General features: G+C 37.2%; 2 protein-coding genes across 4 annotated transcripts in view; one reads left to right on the top strand and one right to left on the bottom strand.

The window, feature by feature from the left end:
- Positions 1 to 10,962, bottom strand: part of LOC136829354 (X-linked interleukin-1 receptor accessory protein-like 2) — a 99,584-nt gene extending 88,622 nt beyond the window's left edge. Inside the window, exon 1 of the mRNA XM_067087781.1 lies at positions 10,796 to 10,962. The gene's annotated coding sequence lies outside the window, so the exon portion shown is untranslated. The remainder of the gene's footprint in view (positions 1 to 10,795) is intronic.
- A 647-nt stretch (positions 10,963 to 11,609) lies between these two features.
- LOC136829352 (uncharacterized) overlaps positions 11,610 to 18,618 on the top strand; it is a 100,844-nt gene continuing 93,835 nt past the window's right edge. For all 3 annotated transcript variants that reach the window (XM_067087774.1, XM_067087773.1, XM_067087772.1), the window contains exon 1: positions 11,610 to 11,834. In XM_067087774.1, coding sequence (XP_066943875.1) covers positions 11,629 to 11,834 — 206 coding nt within the window. In that variant the 5' untranslated portion in view covers positions 11,610 to 11,628. The remainder of the gene's footprint in view (positions 11,835 to 18,618) is intronic.

The raw sequence follows: 18,618 nt of genomic DNA, 5'->3' as shown, positions 1-18,618 counted from the left end.
CACATTACACACACACACACACACACACACACATATATATATATATATATATATATATATATATATATATATATATATATATATATATATATATATATATATAGTATGCGTGAATCTTATATGGATGTGCATGTTGATATATACATAAGCACACAAAATATGCACATTAAATAAGAGTATGTGTATATGTATGCATATCATTGTTTAATAGAAAGTAAGCGACATTTTTTACTGATACAACCATTCTGTACTCGTTTGAGAGTAAATAAAATAAACGAACTCATTATACGTAAGGCATTACATTGATTCACATTGGGCATTTACATATGCAACATATCTACAACGTTTCCTAATAATATGACTTTTCTATTGATTCAATCATTGTGTACTCGTTTGAGTAGGTATTGCAGCTATTAACAGTGGAATGAGAAAACATGATTTACTTGATTCCTTTATTACTGCCATTACATTACCTGTTATACTGTTCACATTGTAATATAATTGATTCACGTTGCATTTACATAATCGAATTAGTTTAGTTGTAGTTTTTGTAGTAATAGCAGTTATGATTAGTAGTAATAGCCCCTGATGTATCTCGTTAGAGATATTGCTCCAGTGATAAGTATTTCTTTTTTAATTCTTATCCATAAGGTACAAACACTATTAATTCAAATATGTACATAGTATGTGTATAGATGCACAACTGCATAAAGGTATCCTTTTTATTTTTTATTTTCTTCTTGTCACTACTGTAAATATCTGTTCGTTGTGTCTGTGCAAGTGTTCCAGAGGTTTTCATAATTACTAAGAAAATGCCTTATTTTGAAAACAAGTTATAACTTTAAGCTGCAACAATAACATTTATGCAATGGAAAACTGTCGCTATCATCCCTCATTTTCAGGTTCCCAAAATTAAGTGCTTTAAAACCAGAAGTATATAGGTTCCAGTGTATATATAAGGCAACACTCATGACTTAAACATCAGTTTTTTTTATGAAAAATATTATTACAGTGATATTAATTTTAGGACCTCATAGTAGAGATGCAGTTATAAAGATGTTTAATAAGTTCCATTTATCAGCATTCTGAGTGTGTTCTTCTAACGAAAGCAGACTCAGACCTTCACGAAAATAGTCATTGGACAGAGGAAGAATAACTCTTTCTGGAGATGCAGAGGACTGATTTATTATAAGTTATCTGGCGTCACAAGGGAGAAGAATTCATGTACCTGAAGTGAATGATGTGAAGTTCTGATCAGTCTGGTTGACTTTCCAATTCACAACTTCGGTATCATCATGTCTTTTTTCACTGGAAAGTTGCTCTTTATTCCTTTTTGAAAACTGGCAAATAATAGATAAACTCTTGTAATTGCGGTTGGTATTTTCATTAAGTAAACTGACTGAAGAACCTTGTGTTTTACGTGATCGAAAGAAACTGTGCAAGAATCTTCCTTGAAGAGATGCAACAGTCCAATGATATTATTTTTGTATTTTAGGAAAACGACTCACAAAAACGAATGCTTGTAACCGAGATAATTTACAATGCAAGTGAAAAACTATTTTCATCTGTCCAGATGAGGCTGTTGGTAAAAGTGTTCTGTAAACTATTTTGAACAGTTAAGGTTTCAGGGTAAAGGAAACAGTAACCTCTTTAAGTAATTGTGAATGATCTCGTTGTAAAAGTAAAATTACTTGCATTCTATGTGCCGGATTTAGTAAATAAAAATCTTTGTTTGCTTCAAGGCATGATTTTAGTGTAAACTAGCTGTAATAATCTTTGTGTTTTAATAAAGATTTCACTGTTTAAAAGAAGTGTTTTTTTTCGTAGTGCTGCGAATATTTAATAAATTTCATTACAGCAACAAACTTCCTTATGCTCCTACATCTTTTCCATTACATTTCATCGTAAGGCAGCTAAGAACTACTTTGAAATAATGATTCATAAGAGAAAAACTCGATTTTTTTTTTTCATCACACATTGATATTCGGGGTTTATTTGCGACATAAAAACTGGCAACATCAGACCTAAATTTATTCAGGGAGAGGGACATCCTCAGCCGATTGCTTAGCTTTGTTCGATGAAGCATCAGGATCTAATAGCCCGACCCAAAGATAGAGCCACTGAAATATTCAAGGAATTATTGCCATGGTAAGACTCAACAAATATGGTGTAATTTTCATTTGAAAGACTTTGTTTCATGTGTTGAATTTGGCCTGTTTGTCTGGTAGTCTGCATGATCAAACCATGGCTGGTCATGGCGGACCTAAATTTGATGAATTTTCTAGGGACACATCTTATTGAAATAACCATCAGCATTTCATTTAATTTCTTGGGACCAGGATCTAATATAGCCACTGAAATATTAAGTGCCAGACAAGTTTCAATAATGCGATCCCAACTGGTTCTGGATTTCAGGATTTCAGTCAGACCGCTTTTCCAATGGTGGAATTAGGGATACAGACTCGTACTGACTGACAGATATGCCCGTCTCAATGGCGCAATGATCAGAAGTGCCTATATGTTCACAGACATGGGACTTCACAATAGCTGGAACCATCTGTGAATATGAGGTATAATCTATTACGAGAAATGTGCGTGGGTTCATCAATTAGCGAAAAAAAACTCAGAGGATACGCAGAATTTGTATTTAGCCCCTCACCGTGCTTTGCATTACAGTCTCCACAAATAACGAATGAAGCTTTTGAATCCTGTGACTGAGCCATACTAATCCTGTCCAAAAGACAGTCATATAGAATCGTCGATATTTGGATTGCGGTAAATAGCAAATACGTAAACACTGTAGGACTTACTGAAAATTTTAAAACAAAGAACTTATGGCAACTACACTCAAAAATTTTCTGATGATACCGTCCGGACTTAGCGTATACAGTTATACCTTGCGCGTGTGGGATGTTACCACGATAAATAAAGTCAGGGCCATCAAACCCCAGGATTAAAAACTCAACCTTTGACTTGTTACTATTTACAAGAGTCTCAGATACAAACATCAATTCGCAGTCACGAACACAACTATAACTATAAATAGCCATACGCTCTTTCTTCAACAAATGAAATGTTGACTTATATTGAGCAATCATTAATCTATATGCATACAAATAAGTAATTCTAAATATTCCTTGTCACAAAAAAAAAGCTCAAACGCTGATTTATGTTCAGAAATCAGTATCATACACACACACACACACACACACACACACACACACACACACATATATATATATATATATATATATATATATAAGTACACATGAATAATTCTATATATTCTTTTTCAACATAGAGACACACATATACACACACATATATACATACACACATATACATACTAGCTGAGTAATCCAGCGCTGCTGGGGAAAACTCTTAAGCACTCAGAACAAATTTTCTGCACCCTCCTTGTACTGACTGTCCCTTTTATCCAGGTATTACTGTGCCAACTGTCCCTTTTGTCCAAATATTACTGTGCTGACCGTCCCATTTATACAGGTATTACTGTGGTGACTGTCCCTTTTATCCAGAAATTACTGTACTAACTGTCCCTTTTATCCAAACATTACTTTGCTGACTGTCCCATTTATCAGATATTGCTGTGGTGACTGTGCCATTTATCCAAACAGTTACTGCAGTGACTGTCCCTTTTATCTAAGTATTAATCTGCTGGTTTTCCCATTTATACAAGTATTGCTGTGCTAACTGTCCCTTTTATCCAGGTATTACTATGGTGACTGTCCCATTTACCCATGTGTAACTGTGCTGAATGTCCTATTTATTCAGGTATTACTGTGCTGGCTGCACCATTCTATCCAGACATTACTGTGGTGACTGTCCCTCTTATCCAGGTATTACTGTGGTGACTGTCCAATTTATCCAGGTATTACTGTACTGCCGGTCCCTCTTATCCAGATATTACTGTGCTGACTGTCCCTCTTATCCAGGTATTACTGTGATGACTGTCTATTTTATACAGACATTACTGTGGTGACTGTCCCATTTATCCAGGCATTACTGCTCTGTCTGCCCCTTTTATCCATATATTACAGTGCTGACTGTCTCTTTTATCTAGGCATTACTGTGGAAACTGCCCATTTTATCCAGATATTACTGTGGTGACTGTCCCATTTATCCAGGTATTACTGTGCAGACTGTCCCTTTTATCCAAGTGGTATTACTGTGGTGAGTGTCCCATTTATCCAGATATTACTGTGGTGACTGTCTATTTTATCCAAACATTACTGTGGTGACTGTCCCCCTGGTGTTACTGTGCTGAGTGTCCCTTTTATCCAGGTATTACTGTGGTGACTGTTCATTTTATCCAGATATTACTGTGGTGGCTGTCCCATTTACCCGCCACTAAACCTAAACACCCCACCACATAATTGAAACACCCCCACTAAAACTTAAGCACACCCTCCAGAAACCTAAACACACACCCCACTGAACCTCAACACAAACCTTGATACAGAATTATTAATCAAAAGAAAGGAAAAGCATTTTCAATAATAAATTACTGTGGTATCGAGTACATGAAATGAGCTCTGATAAGCCAGTAGATGTTTATTTACCACATAAGTTACAAAAGGAAGGGGGAAGGTGAAGAGGAAGGGGGTACGGTTTGAAACCTATCCTATTATCTATGTTGGGTCAAATGATGGCCACGTGCCAAATTTTGTCTGGATCGGTCAAGCAGTTACCACATAAGTTACAAAGGGGAAGGGGAAGGATGTATGGTTTGAAACCTACCCTATCTAAGTTGGGTCAAATGATGGCCACATGCCAAACTTGTCTAGACTGGTCAAGTGGGTACCACATAGGTTACAAAATAAGGGGGAAGGGGGAAGGGGAAGGGGAAGGGGAAGAAGGTACGGGTTTGAAACCTACCCTACTATTTAAGTTGGGTCTGATGATGGCCACATGCCAAATTTTGTCTAGATTGGTCAAGCGGTTACCACATAAGTTACAAAGGGAAGGGGGAAGGGGATGGGGGAAGGAGAAGGGTAATAGGGTACTGTATGAAACCTACCCTATTATCTAAGTTGGGTCAAATAATAGCCACGAGCCAAAGTTTGTCTAGATCGGTCAAGCAATTACCACACAAGTTACAAAGGGAAGGGCGAATGGGGATGGGGGAAGGGGAAGGGGACGTGGGTACGGTTTGAAACCTACCCTATTATCTAAGTTGGGTCATATGAAGGCCACGTGCCAAATTTTGTCGAGATCGGTCAAGCTGTTACCACATAAGTTACTGAGGGATGGGGGAAGGGGAAGGGGAAGGAGGTATGCTTTGAAACCTACCCTATTATCTAAGATGGGTCAAATGATGACCACATGCCAAATTTTGTCTAGATCGGTCAAGCAGTTACCACATAGGTTATAAAGAGAAGGGGGAAGGAGAAAGGGAAGTGGGTACGAGTTTGAAACCTACCCTATTATCTAAGATGGATCAAATGATGGCTAAGTGCCAAATTTTGTCTAGATCTGTCAAGTGGTTACCACATAAGTTACAAAGGGAAGGGGGAAGGGTGATGGGGAAGGGGAAGAAGAAAGGAGCACGGTTTGAAACCTACCCTATTATCTAAGTTCAGCCAAATTATGGCCACGTGCCAAGTTTTGTCTAGATTGGGCAAGCAGTTACCACATAAGTCACAAAGGGAAGGGAGAAGGGGGATAGGGGAAGAGGAAGGGGAAGGAGGTGTGGTTTGAAACTTACCCTATTATCCAAGTTGGGTCAAATGATGACCACAAGCCAGATTTTGTCTAGATCGGTCAAGCAGTTACCACGTAAGTTAGAAAGGGAAGAGGGTACGGGTTTGAAACCTACCCCATTATCTAAGTTGGGTCAAATGGTGGCCAAGTGCCAAATTTTGTCTAGATCTGTCAAGCAGTTACTGCATACGTTAAAAAGGGAAGGGGAAGGGGAAGGGGAAGGGGGATGGGGAAGGGGGATGGGGATGGGGATGGGGAAGGGGAAGGGGAAGGGGGTACAGTTTGACACCTACCCTATTATCTAAGTTAGGTCAAATGATGACCACGTGCCAAATTTTGTTTAGATCGGTCAAGCAGTTACCACATAAGTTACAAAGGGAAAGGAGATGGAGGAAGGGGAAGGGGGTACAGTTTGAAACCTACCCTATTATGTAAGTTGGGTCTGATGATGGCCACGTGCCAGATTTTGTCTAGATCGGTCAAGTAATTACTACATAAGTTACAAAGTGAAGGGGGATACGGGAAGCGGAAGGAGAACGGGGTATGGTTTGAAACTTACCCTATATATTATCTAAGGTGAGTCAAATGATGACCATGTGCCAAATTTTGTCTAAATTATTTAAGGGTGTGACCCCTCTCTGACCTTGAATTTTCGCTCCCCTTATGCCCAAAATAGTAACGAAATAATTCTAGAAAAAGGGGGAAAACAACAAAAAATGGCTTCTCCCGTAACTCCAATTAACCCAAAGGCATAGAAGAGGCTTACGAGTCAAAAGTAACTACTGAGTCGTCGTCTGCTGCACCATTACTACACCAACGCATGCCCCACTGCTGATTCACTCACTGCGTTCATAAAACCATCAAATTAACACCATAAATACACTAGGAAATATTATACGCAACAAAATCATTCGGTAACGAACTCAAAACTACAGAGATTCAACAAACTGTAATCTCCGTACACCCTTTTTAATCGTGTATCGTCTGATCTCCTGTATCATGCGACCCTTAAAATTTTGTCGCCAAGACATTTCATCATGCTTGTCGTGCATTGAGCGATTGGATTTTCGTTAGATTACACTATAGCCTCCTCGCACTAACCTGTCGGAGAAGCCCCGCCCACCACAGTAACTGCATGGATTGCAGGGTTCGTCAGTATTGTATCTATTTCGAATTTAATCAATAACAGGCATACAAAATATAGCATATCATTACAAAATCTTTATGTAATGTACAAATTTCTATTCTTTCTGCATAGAAAGACTTTCTTTCTGAAAAATTGTAAAAAAAAAAAAAAAAACGAAAAAAGTGCAACTGTATGCAAAGAAAGGGGAAGTGTGCTGGTTAATGAAACAGCCATTGTTTTGGCGGGATATGGAATCTTACACTTGTCACCTCATCAGCTGATTTCATTGACGTCAACAAATTCCTGATATTTTTCATCCCATTTGAAGGTAAATACTTACAGTACGTAGCTTCATATATTTATCTATTTAATTTCCTGCGTAATCTAACACAAAGTAAAGGTGTCTTTTTATATTTATATTTGTCATGAGCGATCGGAGGAGGAAGATCAGGTAAGTATTACCCATGTATAGGTCTATTAATAATTTTCCCTCGCTCTCCAGTTCCAATCCAGTTGTTAAAGGCCACACGTGTCCGTAGATGGTTGGTTAGGAATGGAAGGTTTGATCCAGTTCAACAAAGTTGGGTAAACTTTCAGAAAATTGTTGGATATCCCCAAACAAATAAAGTTAAAAAAAAAAAAAAAAACTGGTCTAAAACGAAGCATTTTCTTCCATCCAGTTTTGTTTTATTTATTTTTTGTATTTTATTATTATATTTTTTTTTTATCCAATGGCAATATTGAGTACCAGTATAGGATTTTATCACAGAGCTGAACTAGAGTGCTTATTCCATATGTAATCAAGCTCAGAAATCATCGCTAGAATTTAGAGTACTTGGAGATAGTTGCGGTTCACAGATCGGTTAGGCTATTTACTAAAATTTCTTGGTTAAGTGGTTGAATCTGGAGGAGCCGATTGGTAGCCTCGTATGGGTCTAGTTTCAATAATTGTATAAACCAAAAAATTATATCTCTTCTTTATTTACCCTTTGTTTTATGCGACTATACATTTAAGCAATTATATTATGAGGTTTGTTTATGAAGCTGTAGGCTATAGGCCAATATGTCGTTAATTGCCTTCTTTTGCTAACAATCACATTTAAATCATAACTTTAACGTTACGTCATTTTAATACATGTTTCTTGGCATACAGGAAAGATACATACATATGATTTTTCGACATATATTTCCCGTTCAGTATGATTATTACTCAATAAATACATTAAAAACTATATAGCTTTTATATTTCCTCTTCAATTAGCTCGAAAATAGCATAAAATTTACGTAGTCCTATAGCAAATTAATTTTAGATCACCTTAAACCAAAGAGTATTGCTCTTACGATTAAACCCAAACATAAATTCAAATACAAATTAAAGATTAGTTAATCAGTAAAAATAATTATTTGTGTTGTCGCCAAAACAATGGCTGTTCCATTAACCAGCACGCCTCCCCTTTCTTTGCATACAGTTGCACTCGTTTTTTTTCTTCGTGTGTTTTTATACAATGACAAGTATTTCAGTGACAGCAACTATGCAGAATGAATAGAAATTTATATATTACATCAAGATTTTTGTAATAATATGCTATATTTTGTATGCTTGTTAATGATTAAATTCGAAATAGATACAATACTGACGAATCCTGCATGCTATGCAGTTACAATGGTGGGAGGGGCTTCTCCGCCAGGTTAGTGCGAGGAGACTATAGGCAATGCTTAATTTGCGAGTTTCATTTTCAGTAGGTTTCCTATGCCTGCCTCAGTGTTGGTAGATTCCACTGATAATCTGATGATGCAAATTGCATAAAAGTTAGCTTTTGCCTAGAAGTAAACGTTCGGTAGGCTAAATGCAGATCGTCATACACTCATCCAGGTTTACCAGAATTATGGCTCTTCAGATAATTCATTATTCTTTCTTATAATTAACGACAGTTTACTACTTCACTGGCATAAACAACAGCAAGTACATATCGACATAAACAGCCGTATCAAGGAGAAACAACTGTTTGCCGATGTTTATTACGAGTTGCGTTACTATCGTCGATTGTTAAAAACATGCAAATTGTAAATTATGACTTTCATGAGTAAAATATAAAAAAAACTCTTAGGAATGTATTAAACTAAATTTAACGTCTTGGATTAGGCGAAAGCAATGGCCGAAACCGGCAAAATCACAGCTTGACTGTATTTATAAGCAAGCTGCACTTGTTAACCTCGTTTTGTTAGTTTACATAAAATGCATCTCCGAATTATGTTTCACATTTAGCTGGCAACTATTAGCATTAACGATGTCGATAGTACTCAGTTTTCATTTGATGACAAATTTGGCAATGAAGTCTGTAAAACTCAACCAGCTACTTAATTTGCAGGATGTAAACATCACCAGAATGCAAATGGCGCATGATCGCAATGTTCGCATTTTATAATTGGACAATATAATAATACACACAATATAACTGCTTAGAGTAAATAAAGTTTGTTAAAACTACCATCATTTTAAATACAGCTGTACTATTAGACTTTTCCATATGGATATGTCACTCTCGCCTTGGCGTCCCAACCTGACCGACAACACACACACACACACACACACACACACACACACACACACACACACACACACACACACACACACACACATATATATATATATATATATATATATATATAACCATTTCCTCTTACATAAATGTTATAGATATCAAACAAAGCAAGTAAACATAATAGCTTCCAGGCCTACCTACCGCCAAGCACATGTAGTGGCAAGCAATAATTGGCATCACTGTAAAGGTAGTATCATATTTGTTTAACCTACATTTTATTTAGCATGTTCAGCTGCTTTTGTACTTTGGGAGCATTGTTTAGTGAAAATTCTGAAAATAGTCTTGGCAAAATATTTTTACCCGCCATGCTCAGAGCCTTCCTAGTTAGCAGACAGACAACGGAAGTTTAGCAAAGTCGTTTCTTGTTATTCTAAGGATTTGGAACGATACTCAGAATTGTTAAGTATGGACTACCATGAGAAAGTAATTTTTAACTTATTTGGAAAGAAAATTGTTCTTGAAGATGCACAAAAAACACAATATATCTGCCGAATTATTAGGCATAGGTCTAGGCCTAGCGTTTGCCTGCCCATGATTCTTTTCCTTGTTACCATTCTTAAAGGCTATTTATTTTCCTTGCCATGATAATTCGATAACTTTTACCATAAAGAAATTCTTATACATTCGAAGTTAAGTTGTTCTTAGAATGAGGTTTAAATGACATAGCACCTTACCAGTGAGCAGTTAGACGGCATGGGTATAGCCTACGCTACCAAACTCCATTTTCGTGCTATCACCAATCTAGGAGACGTTTCGTCTGATGAAAACTTAAATCAGACTAGGATTTATTACACAAGAATACAACTGTTTTTACTTTGCATCGAGTAATAAACGTTCTTTTCTACGGTTTCTGGAAGTCGTGCTGAAATACTTTTACCAAGTGTTTCGTTTTGCAATTTCGTTGAGAAACCGTTTGATAAAATGAATTTCTTAAACTACTCTAACATATCTAAAACTGGAAAATCGATGGGACTGACCGTATCCTACAGGCCTACCTACTGCAAAGAATTCTTTAAGACTGCCACAACACAGCAAGTATTCTTATGCATCACAGTAACGTTTAAAAGACGAGACTACTGTAGTTGACACAACCAGTAACCTATGGGCCTACTTATCATTAAGCCTTTTTAATAACGTGCAAGATCTTTTGTACTTTATATTATGTTGCATATATAAGATTAACGATTTCCTTATTTCAGAGCTGAAATCGCAAGTGCACTAACGTGCCACAGTAATATGCTGATAATATAAGATATATTAGCAAAGACACCATATCTACTGCTAACAAGACATTATCTGCCTAGCCGAAATTATGGGTAAATAAAATTCTGCATGCTTTGCTCACCTGTGAAATGTCACTACACTTTCTCTTGAAGAACTGCTGTAAACATTTATGCAATTGTAAGTTGCACAACACTGTACCATTAGAAAGATATTAAAAAAAAAAAAAAATCCCGGGCCACCGTAAGCCCATATTCACTCCGCGGTCCCCGGGTGTTTGAAAACGACTGGAAGGTTCAAGGGGCCGCCGGGGCAGTGTTGCCACATTTCCACACCTCTGACTTCCATCCTCATCTATATTTTAAATTCATTCATCCATATGTAAAATCTAATGTATATAAAACAATATATGCTTTCCTTCACAGTCTAAAGATGATTCCCCGTAAACTTCCTTTATTTAGTTAATCACAATCAATTTTTACATTTATTATAACCATTTTAAATAGATTTAAGCTACCTTTTTAGATGGAAACCTAAACTGTCACTCTGTTGTCGTCTGCATTCGACGTGTTAGTCGACATCGCTCGATCGACTTCTGCTGTTTCATAATTCGGCGTAAACAACCATTCTTTTATGGCTCTTTATTCAGTCATTTTATATAAACATATATAAATATGCAAATGACCGAGAATATAGGTCAGTGAATCTCATAATTTAAGAAATAATATATCTGACCACAACAAACCCCTAAAGTGTGGACATTTTTTCCACACTTGGTGTGGTAGACCGTAAAATGAAGACACCATATACTTCTGCACACGGTCATCTAGTACATGAAAACTTCCACACCTGAGGCCACATTTCTACGTTCCGGCGACACTGGACTGACAGGAATGACATCCATAATGATTGTGTGTTCTCAGGAACAACAGTCTTAATATACTGCCAGTTTTGTGAATGGCATACAAGAATGACCGCGTGAACTCGTCTACAGATAACATCTTCACTCTTCAGTTAGTGTTGACAACAGCCCGAGTACGAGTAGGAGTTCTGCCGCGGGAATCTAACTTGAAAGTCGACATTCGGAGAACTCCAGCTGAAACTGAGCCACTATCACCCATTCCCAGTATTCATCCCTGTGTGTCAGTCTGCACTCGTCAAAAGTAAGAGTTTTGGTTTTTTATAACTACAATATCACGCAAAGATCCTTTAAAATGTTTGATTCTATTGCAAATATGGCAAGAGACGACTGCACAATGTATTTTTTGCTAACGATTATTGTAACCATTTTAGAACTTTCAACTTATATAATGGGAAACTACTACAGACTGAAGTCTGTTGTAGTATTTCTTGGAATTATGCTTCCCGTTCATACTGCCAGTGTGTAACATAAATGTTTCACTTGAGTCGAGTCTTTGTCTTCATAAATTTTCTTTACAAGTGATAAAAATAATTTACTTGTATTGGAAATAAAAAAAAAGACGCAACTAATCCCAGGGCCTAACAAAATTCCTTTCTGTTCTGAATGCTGCCTACTTGTCATTGCCTGTCTCTCATATTCATCTCATTAATTGCTTGTTTTATGAAAATAATTAAAATTGTGTCATAAGAATAGAATGGGTTAGACCTATGGTGAACTGGGCAGGGAGGATAAAGCAACAGTAGCTCTAAAATTCCGGCGGGATGATATTAGAGAAATCGCTATTAACAAAGCCGGGTTGTATTTTACAAAAACCACATGTAAATCGGTGTATAAAATGTTGCAAAAAGATTCGTTTAAAAGGAAAAATGGTGTATTATCATTGTACAACAGGTTAGCCTAATGAATCCAAACATTCAAAATGCATAGTCTCATGATTTTGGTTTCCCCAGTGATGTTGGATGGAGCACCGCATTTTTAATGGATTTTGAAATACATTTATGCCTTTTCTCACTTGCAGCAATTTATTGATAATAAACCCAGAAAACCGTAAAAAATCGTCGGTTGTGTTGACTTCAAATATCGGTCTATTGTTTGACACAAAACCTACATGTCATTGTCTTTCACACTGATTTCACAAATCCTACTTGTCATTGTCTTTCATACTGATTTCATTAATTGGCTCTTAAACTTCGGCGGAAACATCCGCTATTGTTCTGTATTTTACGGAAAGTGCCATGTTCCCAAATGATTGCTCAAAAAAAGAATGATGCATTATTGTCTTATGAAAGAAAGTAGGCATTTGAAATCACTGATTTTGTTTTTCATCAAGAGATAACAGGGTAGGCCACCCCTTCCCCTTCCCTCCCCATCCCCTTCCCTTTGATGTACTGCTTGACGATCCTGGCCATTTGATAATTTGACCCAACTTACATAATCTAGACAAAATTTGGCAGGTTTCAAACCCAAACCCCCATCCTTTCCCCCCTTCCCTTTGTAACTTATGTGGCAACTGCATTGCTAACGGATTTTGAAATACTTTTCTGCCTTTTCTCACATTCAGCAATTATTACTAGCAAAATAAACCCAGAAAACTACAACCATCGTTGGGTGCTGACCTCGAGTATCGGTCTATTTTTTTGTTTACATTGAAATCCGAATGTTGTCTACTTGTCATAGTCTTTCTTTCATACTGATCTCGTTATAACCTTCCATATATTATTTGTTTTATGAAAGCAGACATCACATCAGAAGAACAGGGTGGGTTAAGCCTATGGTGTACTGAGTAGGGAAGATAATGCAAAAGTAGCTCTAAAATTCCGGAGGGAAAACGTTACAAAACTCTCTATTAACAAAGCTGGGCTGTATTTTACGGAAACCATGGGTATATTGGCGTATAAAATGTTCCAAAAAGATATGTTTAAAAATAAAAGTGATATATTGTCATTGTACTTATCGTACGCAAAGAAAGGCTACGACAGGTTAGTTTAATGAAGCTGAACATTAAAAATGCATAGTCTCACGGTTTTAGTCTCCCCAGGAGTGCTAACAGGGGGACCTCAGTTTTAACAGCCTTTGAAATACATTTCTGCCTCTTCTCACATTTCATCAATTTATTGACAACAGGCCCAGAAAGCCGTGTAATTATCGCCGGGTTCTGACTTGAGTATCGGTCTACAATTTTGTTGACAATGATAGATATTATGAGTGGGCAAGGATGGTGTGAGATATAATCAGCATAGGCCTACTACAAGTATGCATTCACCATTTCCCTCTTCTCTCGTACTAAAACACAGCAGAAGCCTATCATCACTATAAATGTTTAAGTTAATCTATGTAAAGGTAACAAAAAAATATTTTTGGAGGTGTATATTTAGCTATGTATAAGTTTTTCTACGGTGTACCGTTTTTACCTCAATCTTATGCACTTCTTGATTGGCACTGTCTTTAAAAGGGGAGGGTATGTTAATCAAGTTTGAAAATAGCCGAGGTCTAGTCGAATATTACGATGCTTTAAGACAATGATATCACCGCCGTTTCTTTCTCTTTCTATTCGTTTTTTCTTTTTACCTCTTTTTGTCCGTCAGTTGTTTGTTACTCTGTGTGAGCACATTTTTTTTACCTCATTGTCCGTCAGTGTGTGAGCACATCCCAGTGTTAACCATGACTATGAATGATAATTATGCGGTGCCAGATGAGTTGAACAAAAGTATATTTGAAGCAGATATATCTCTTTAATGACTATGCTTAACAGCGGATTGCAAACTATAGTCGGTTTCATTTCGTCTGTCCACTCTCATCAACGTAGGCTTTAGGTAGATGTGGGCCACATCTACCTAAAACTTAGCTAGCTCTCGATTGGCTGAAATCATTGTTTCCGATAGCGTAGGCATACTCTGATAAAAATGCAAAATATTTCGTCAGTAATACATCTGAATGCCTGTATATACAAAGAACCCTCACAACTTTAGATTATAAACATGCCGATTTATATCGATAATACAACAGTACAATCACACGAATGATGAGCATTGTAGGAACATAAAAAGACATCTGGCTATGCGAGAGTGCGAATAAGAGGTATTTAAATATTTTTTTGCATGTAAATTACTTGAGTAGGTTAATATTCGGAATAAGCAAGAAACATTATTGTCCATGAGGCTATCTAGGGCCAGTGGGAGTTGAATGGAACAACCACTGCTGTATTGGCTGGAAGACGGGAAATTTCGGTTATAACGTGGCATGATAGCAATGGTATTGTGGTTTCCTTTCCAGAATTGCATATTTACATGAGTTTTTCTTGAGCATACAAATAATTATAATAGCTCAGTGTTTGGGCACTTCCGGACTATTTAGCTGAAGTTTAAAATTCCATTCAGTTCCCGTCATCCATAGTGTTGATGACGTATACATCCGGCATAAAAGGTAGCCTAGGCATACATTTTTCATTGCTGGGAACTGGAACGATAATCAGATGGAATGAATAAATAAAGGTTACAGTGAAAGAGTAATTTTGACTGAAATGTAATGAATGTGCTCTTGAAAGAAGGTCAGTAAAATAAAATACCAGGCTAATGAGTAGCATAGGCCTAGCTTCATTGGTCCATGCTTCATGTTATTGCAGTAAATGATATTAAAGGTTGTTTTTCAGTTTACGGAAGTAGGTATTACTTTGGTATCATAAATTTATTTTTACATACATGCAGTGCAACTGTACATAGGATTGAATATAGAATTTAGGCCAAAGGCCAAGCACTGTGACCTATGGGGTCATTCAACGCTGAAACGGAAATTGACAGTAAAAGGTTTGAAAGGTGTAACAGGAGAAAAACCTCGCAGTTCCACTATAAATCAACTGTTAGGAGAGGCTGGAAAGTAAGATGGAAGAGAATATGAAAGGAGGTACAGTAAAAGGAATGAAAGGGGGTTGCAGCTAGGGGTCGAAGGTACGCTACAAAGAACCGTAAGTAATGCCCAAAGTGCACAGCATGAGCTGCACTGACGGCATGCCCTACCTCCCTATGGGAGCAACTGTACATGGAATAAAGCTTGAATGACAAGAAAATATTGTGATTTGAACAGTTCTTGAGCGTAGATCTATGCGTAGTCTGGGCTACGTACTAACGAGTTAAATCATAATTAACTGAAAGCTTATCGTTCATTTGTGTTTGATCTCAGTAGATTGTTTGACATAATCTCGTCTTTCATGTGCTTGTATTGGTATATTACGAATAAACATGGAAGTGTTTATGATTTATATCAGAAGGGGCGAGATTTCTTTGTCTGTTTGACCATTCAAATACATTATTGGAGAAATAGTTAAATAGCTATCACAACAAGCCAACGATATCGGAAGCGTTGATTGTCAGCCAGTCACGTGCTACCCATGCGCCTTGCCACATCTTCACCCGTGAGTGGCCGGTGAAATGAAACCAACTAAAGTAAGACCCATATCCAGAAAATTAGATGTGCTCCACTCAGTTCAACTAGCTGTTTCACATGGCCTCCTTAGACGGGTAGTGCCATCACTGCACCTCAGATGGTGCTCTGTGGGCATTACTAGAGGGTGTTTGCGGCAGCTCTTCGGCCCCCCTTGCTGCACCCACTTTTTGGCCTTTAATTTTACTTCCATTCATTCTTGTTGTCCAATTGTTACTTCTTAGTGCAACTGAGGTTTTCTCCGAGTTCTACCTTAAGACCCATCTTTATTTTCTGGATATCTCCTTGTGCTGTCCTATCATGTTATTACTTGTGTGTACTGATATGGCAGTTGTCCCGACTTACTTCCGGAGGCTACCATTCATTTTAGGACAATTAACTCAGACTAGCCTATACATAATTCAAATCTTGGCATAGGTTAATACAAGTGTACCCCATAAGCCTAGACTAATATTCTAGGACTGTTCTTAACTGGAACTGGTACTTGACGTCGGAGGCTTCATCTTGTAGATAAGGTTGAGGGAAAGGCTGGCTCCCGCGGATAGTTGAATGCTTCTTTGTAGGTGGATACATGGTGTGAAGTACAATTTATTCCTAGTAGATTCCTTCCATAATTGTTAGAACTGGTTCCTAAGTTGGTACCCTACACTGATTCCCTTTTACAAGGGAGAAATATAGCATTTCAAATGGAAAACAAGGGAGTTACATTCCTTCTCTTCCCCTCCAACCCCCCGCCAACCACCTCGCGTTGTCGCACGCGTCTCGAACCGTGCGATTTGAGCGCTTATGCAACTTGGCACTTTAGTCATTGTTACGCACACTCGATCATAGAAAATCTCAACTTCGAGTGGTTAACTTAACATCTTGATAAGATGAAAACCAATCCGTTTTTCCAGTCCACCGGTTATGAAGGGTATTGCCATTAATTTAAATGAAGGATTTCTATCATTACAGTCCAACTACTCTTAAGCGCTAGATGGTCAAAAGTGTACCAGTGCAGTATATGGCTCGGCAGCCTAAATCAAATCTGCATAACATCACAAGCAGATAATTATTATTTTCACCTTTAACTACAACCGTGTAAGTGTTTGCGAAAGGTGATTTATTACCATCTTGATTACTAACAATATTAAACATCAACTAGGTTTCGAAACTGTACATCCTTCAAACCTAATGAAGCCAACATATGGCGAATACTTAAAAAAAAATCCTTCACAACAAACAAGAAAGACGACCTAATTAAATAGATATTAAACACAGGTGCAAGGAAAATTCTTAGCTAAAACACCAAGCTAAGAAGATAAAGAAAAAAACATTACGTTTTGCACGTAATCTGCGAGGCCTTAGGGATATAGTATTCCCACTCCAATCTTGTTAAGAATTCAGAGAGCGGGACCCACAAGATCCCCATCCATCGCAGCCCACGAAAGTGGGTTAGAAACGCAGCGAGAGAGAGAGAGAGAGAGAGAGAGAGAAGAATGCTGACAGACTATGTACACAGTATAATTTTTCTCTCAAAGTGCCTTTTTACTTCATATGCCAATCTCATTTCATCATACTTTTGGTTTAATGTAGTTCATAAAAAAAAGTTACGGTGCTGTTGACTATAAGCTTTAGCATCAAGTTGTTCTGTCACAATTAGCTGTGAGAAAAACAATGAAGGTAGATTTTTACTTTACTACCAGCCACACTCGCCTGAGCTTCTTATTTAGCACCAGCTTCATTGGGGATGAACGCTGAAGCAAACAAAAGACGGTAAATATCTCGATAACGGTAAATTTGCTGTAAAATTCAGTATATTTTTTTTATCAAGCTTATTAAAGAGACTTACGAGCATAGCATAGAAACTCCAATATTGAGTACTGGTATTTAGGTAAAATAATACCATCAATGGTTTTCAGAAAGACGATACAAAGGCCTAAATAAGAACTAAAGATTATTGACGTTCTGACAAAAAATAAAAATTCGTAGCCAAGGTCAACACCCTACGGACCACTTTTCTCAACAAATTTTCCTTATAAACATCAACAGTGTTGAAGAACTTCATCGGATGAGAGTGTTAATAGGATTGTTACTTAGATAAATTTAATTAGTTTTCTGTACGAGAGAGAGAGAGAGAGAGAGAGAGAGAGAGAGAGAGAGAGAGAGAGAGAGAGAGAGAGAGAGAAGGTTACCCTTAATTAAAAAGTGTCTTATATTCCCGCTTTGGCTTCTTTATAAGAAGGCGGTCCTATATTAATTGCTCATCTGCAACAAAAATTAAGGTGCCTATTTCGACTTGTATTATATTCAACAGGAAACATTTCAAAAGAATGGTGTCAGATAACAGAACAACTCAGGAAAAAAAATCGTGAATCATTTCCTCTTTTGGGTTAAAACACAATGAACAAAAAACTGGTTTGATTATTTTTTAGAACTAGAATGCCCTGAGTTATCTGTCCTACAAATAAATATAACTGTTTACTCTGAGACTACTCAGCAACCCGAATTGTATTACACAGTATGAAATTTGATTTTCGTTTTTAGCAGGCAACTTTTAGATTTTGTTTCCGCTGACGAGCTTTTCTCTGTTTAGTACTATATATTGC

Source organism: Macrobrachium rosenbergii, chromosome 44, assembly GCF_040412425.1.
Source record: "Macrobrachium rosenbergii isolate ZJJX-2024 chromosome 44, ASM4041242v1, whole genome shotgun sequence".
Taxonomy (NCBI): Eukaryota; Metazoa; Arthropoda; class Malacostraca; order Decapoda; family Palaemonidae; genus Macrobrachium; species Macrobrachium rosenbergii.
This window is presented reverse-complemented; position numbering and strand designations above follow the sequence as displayed.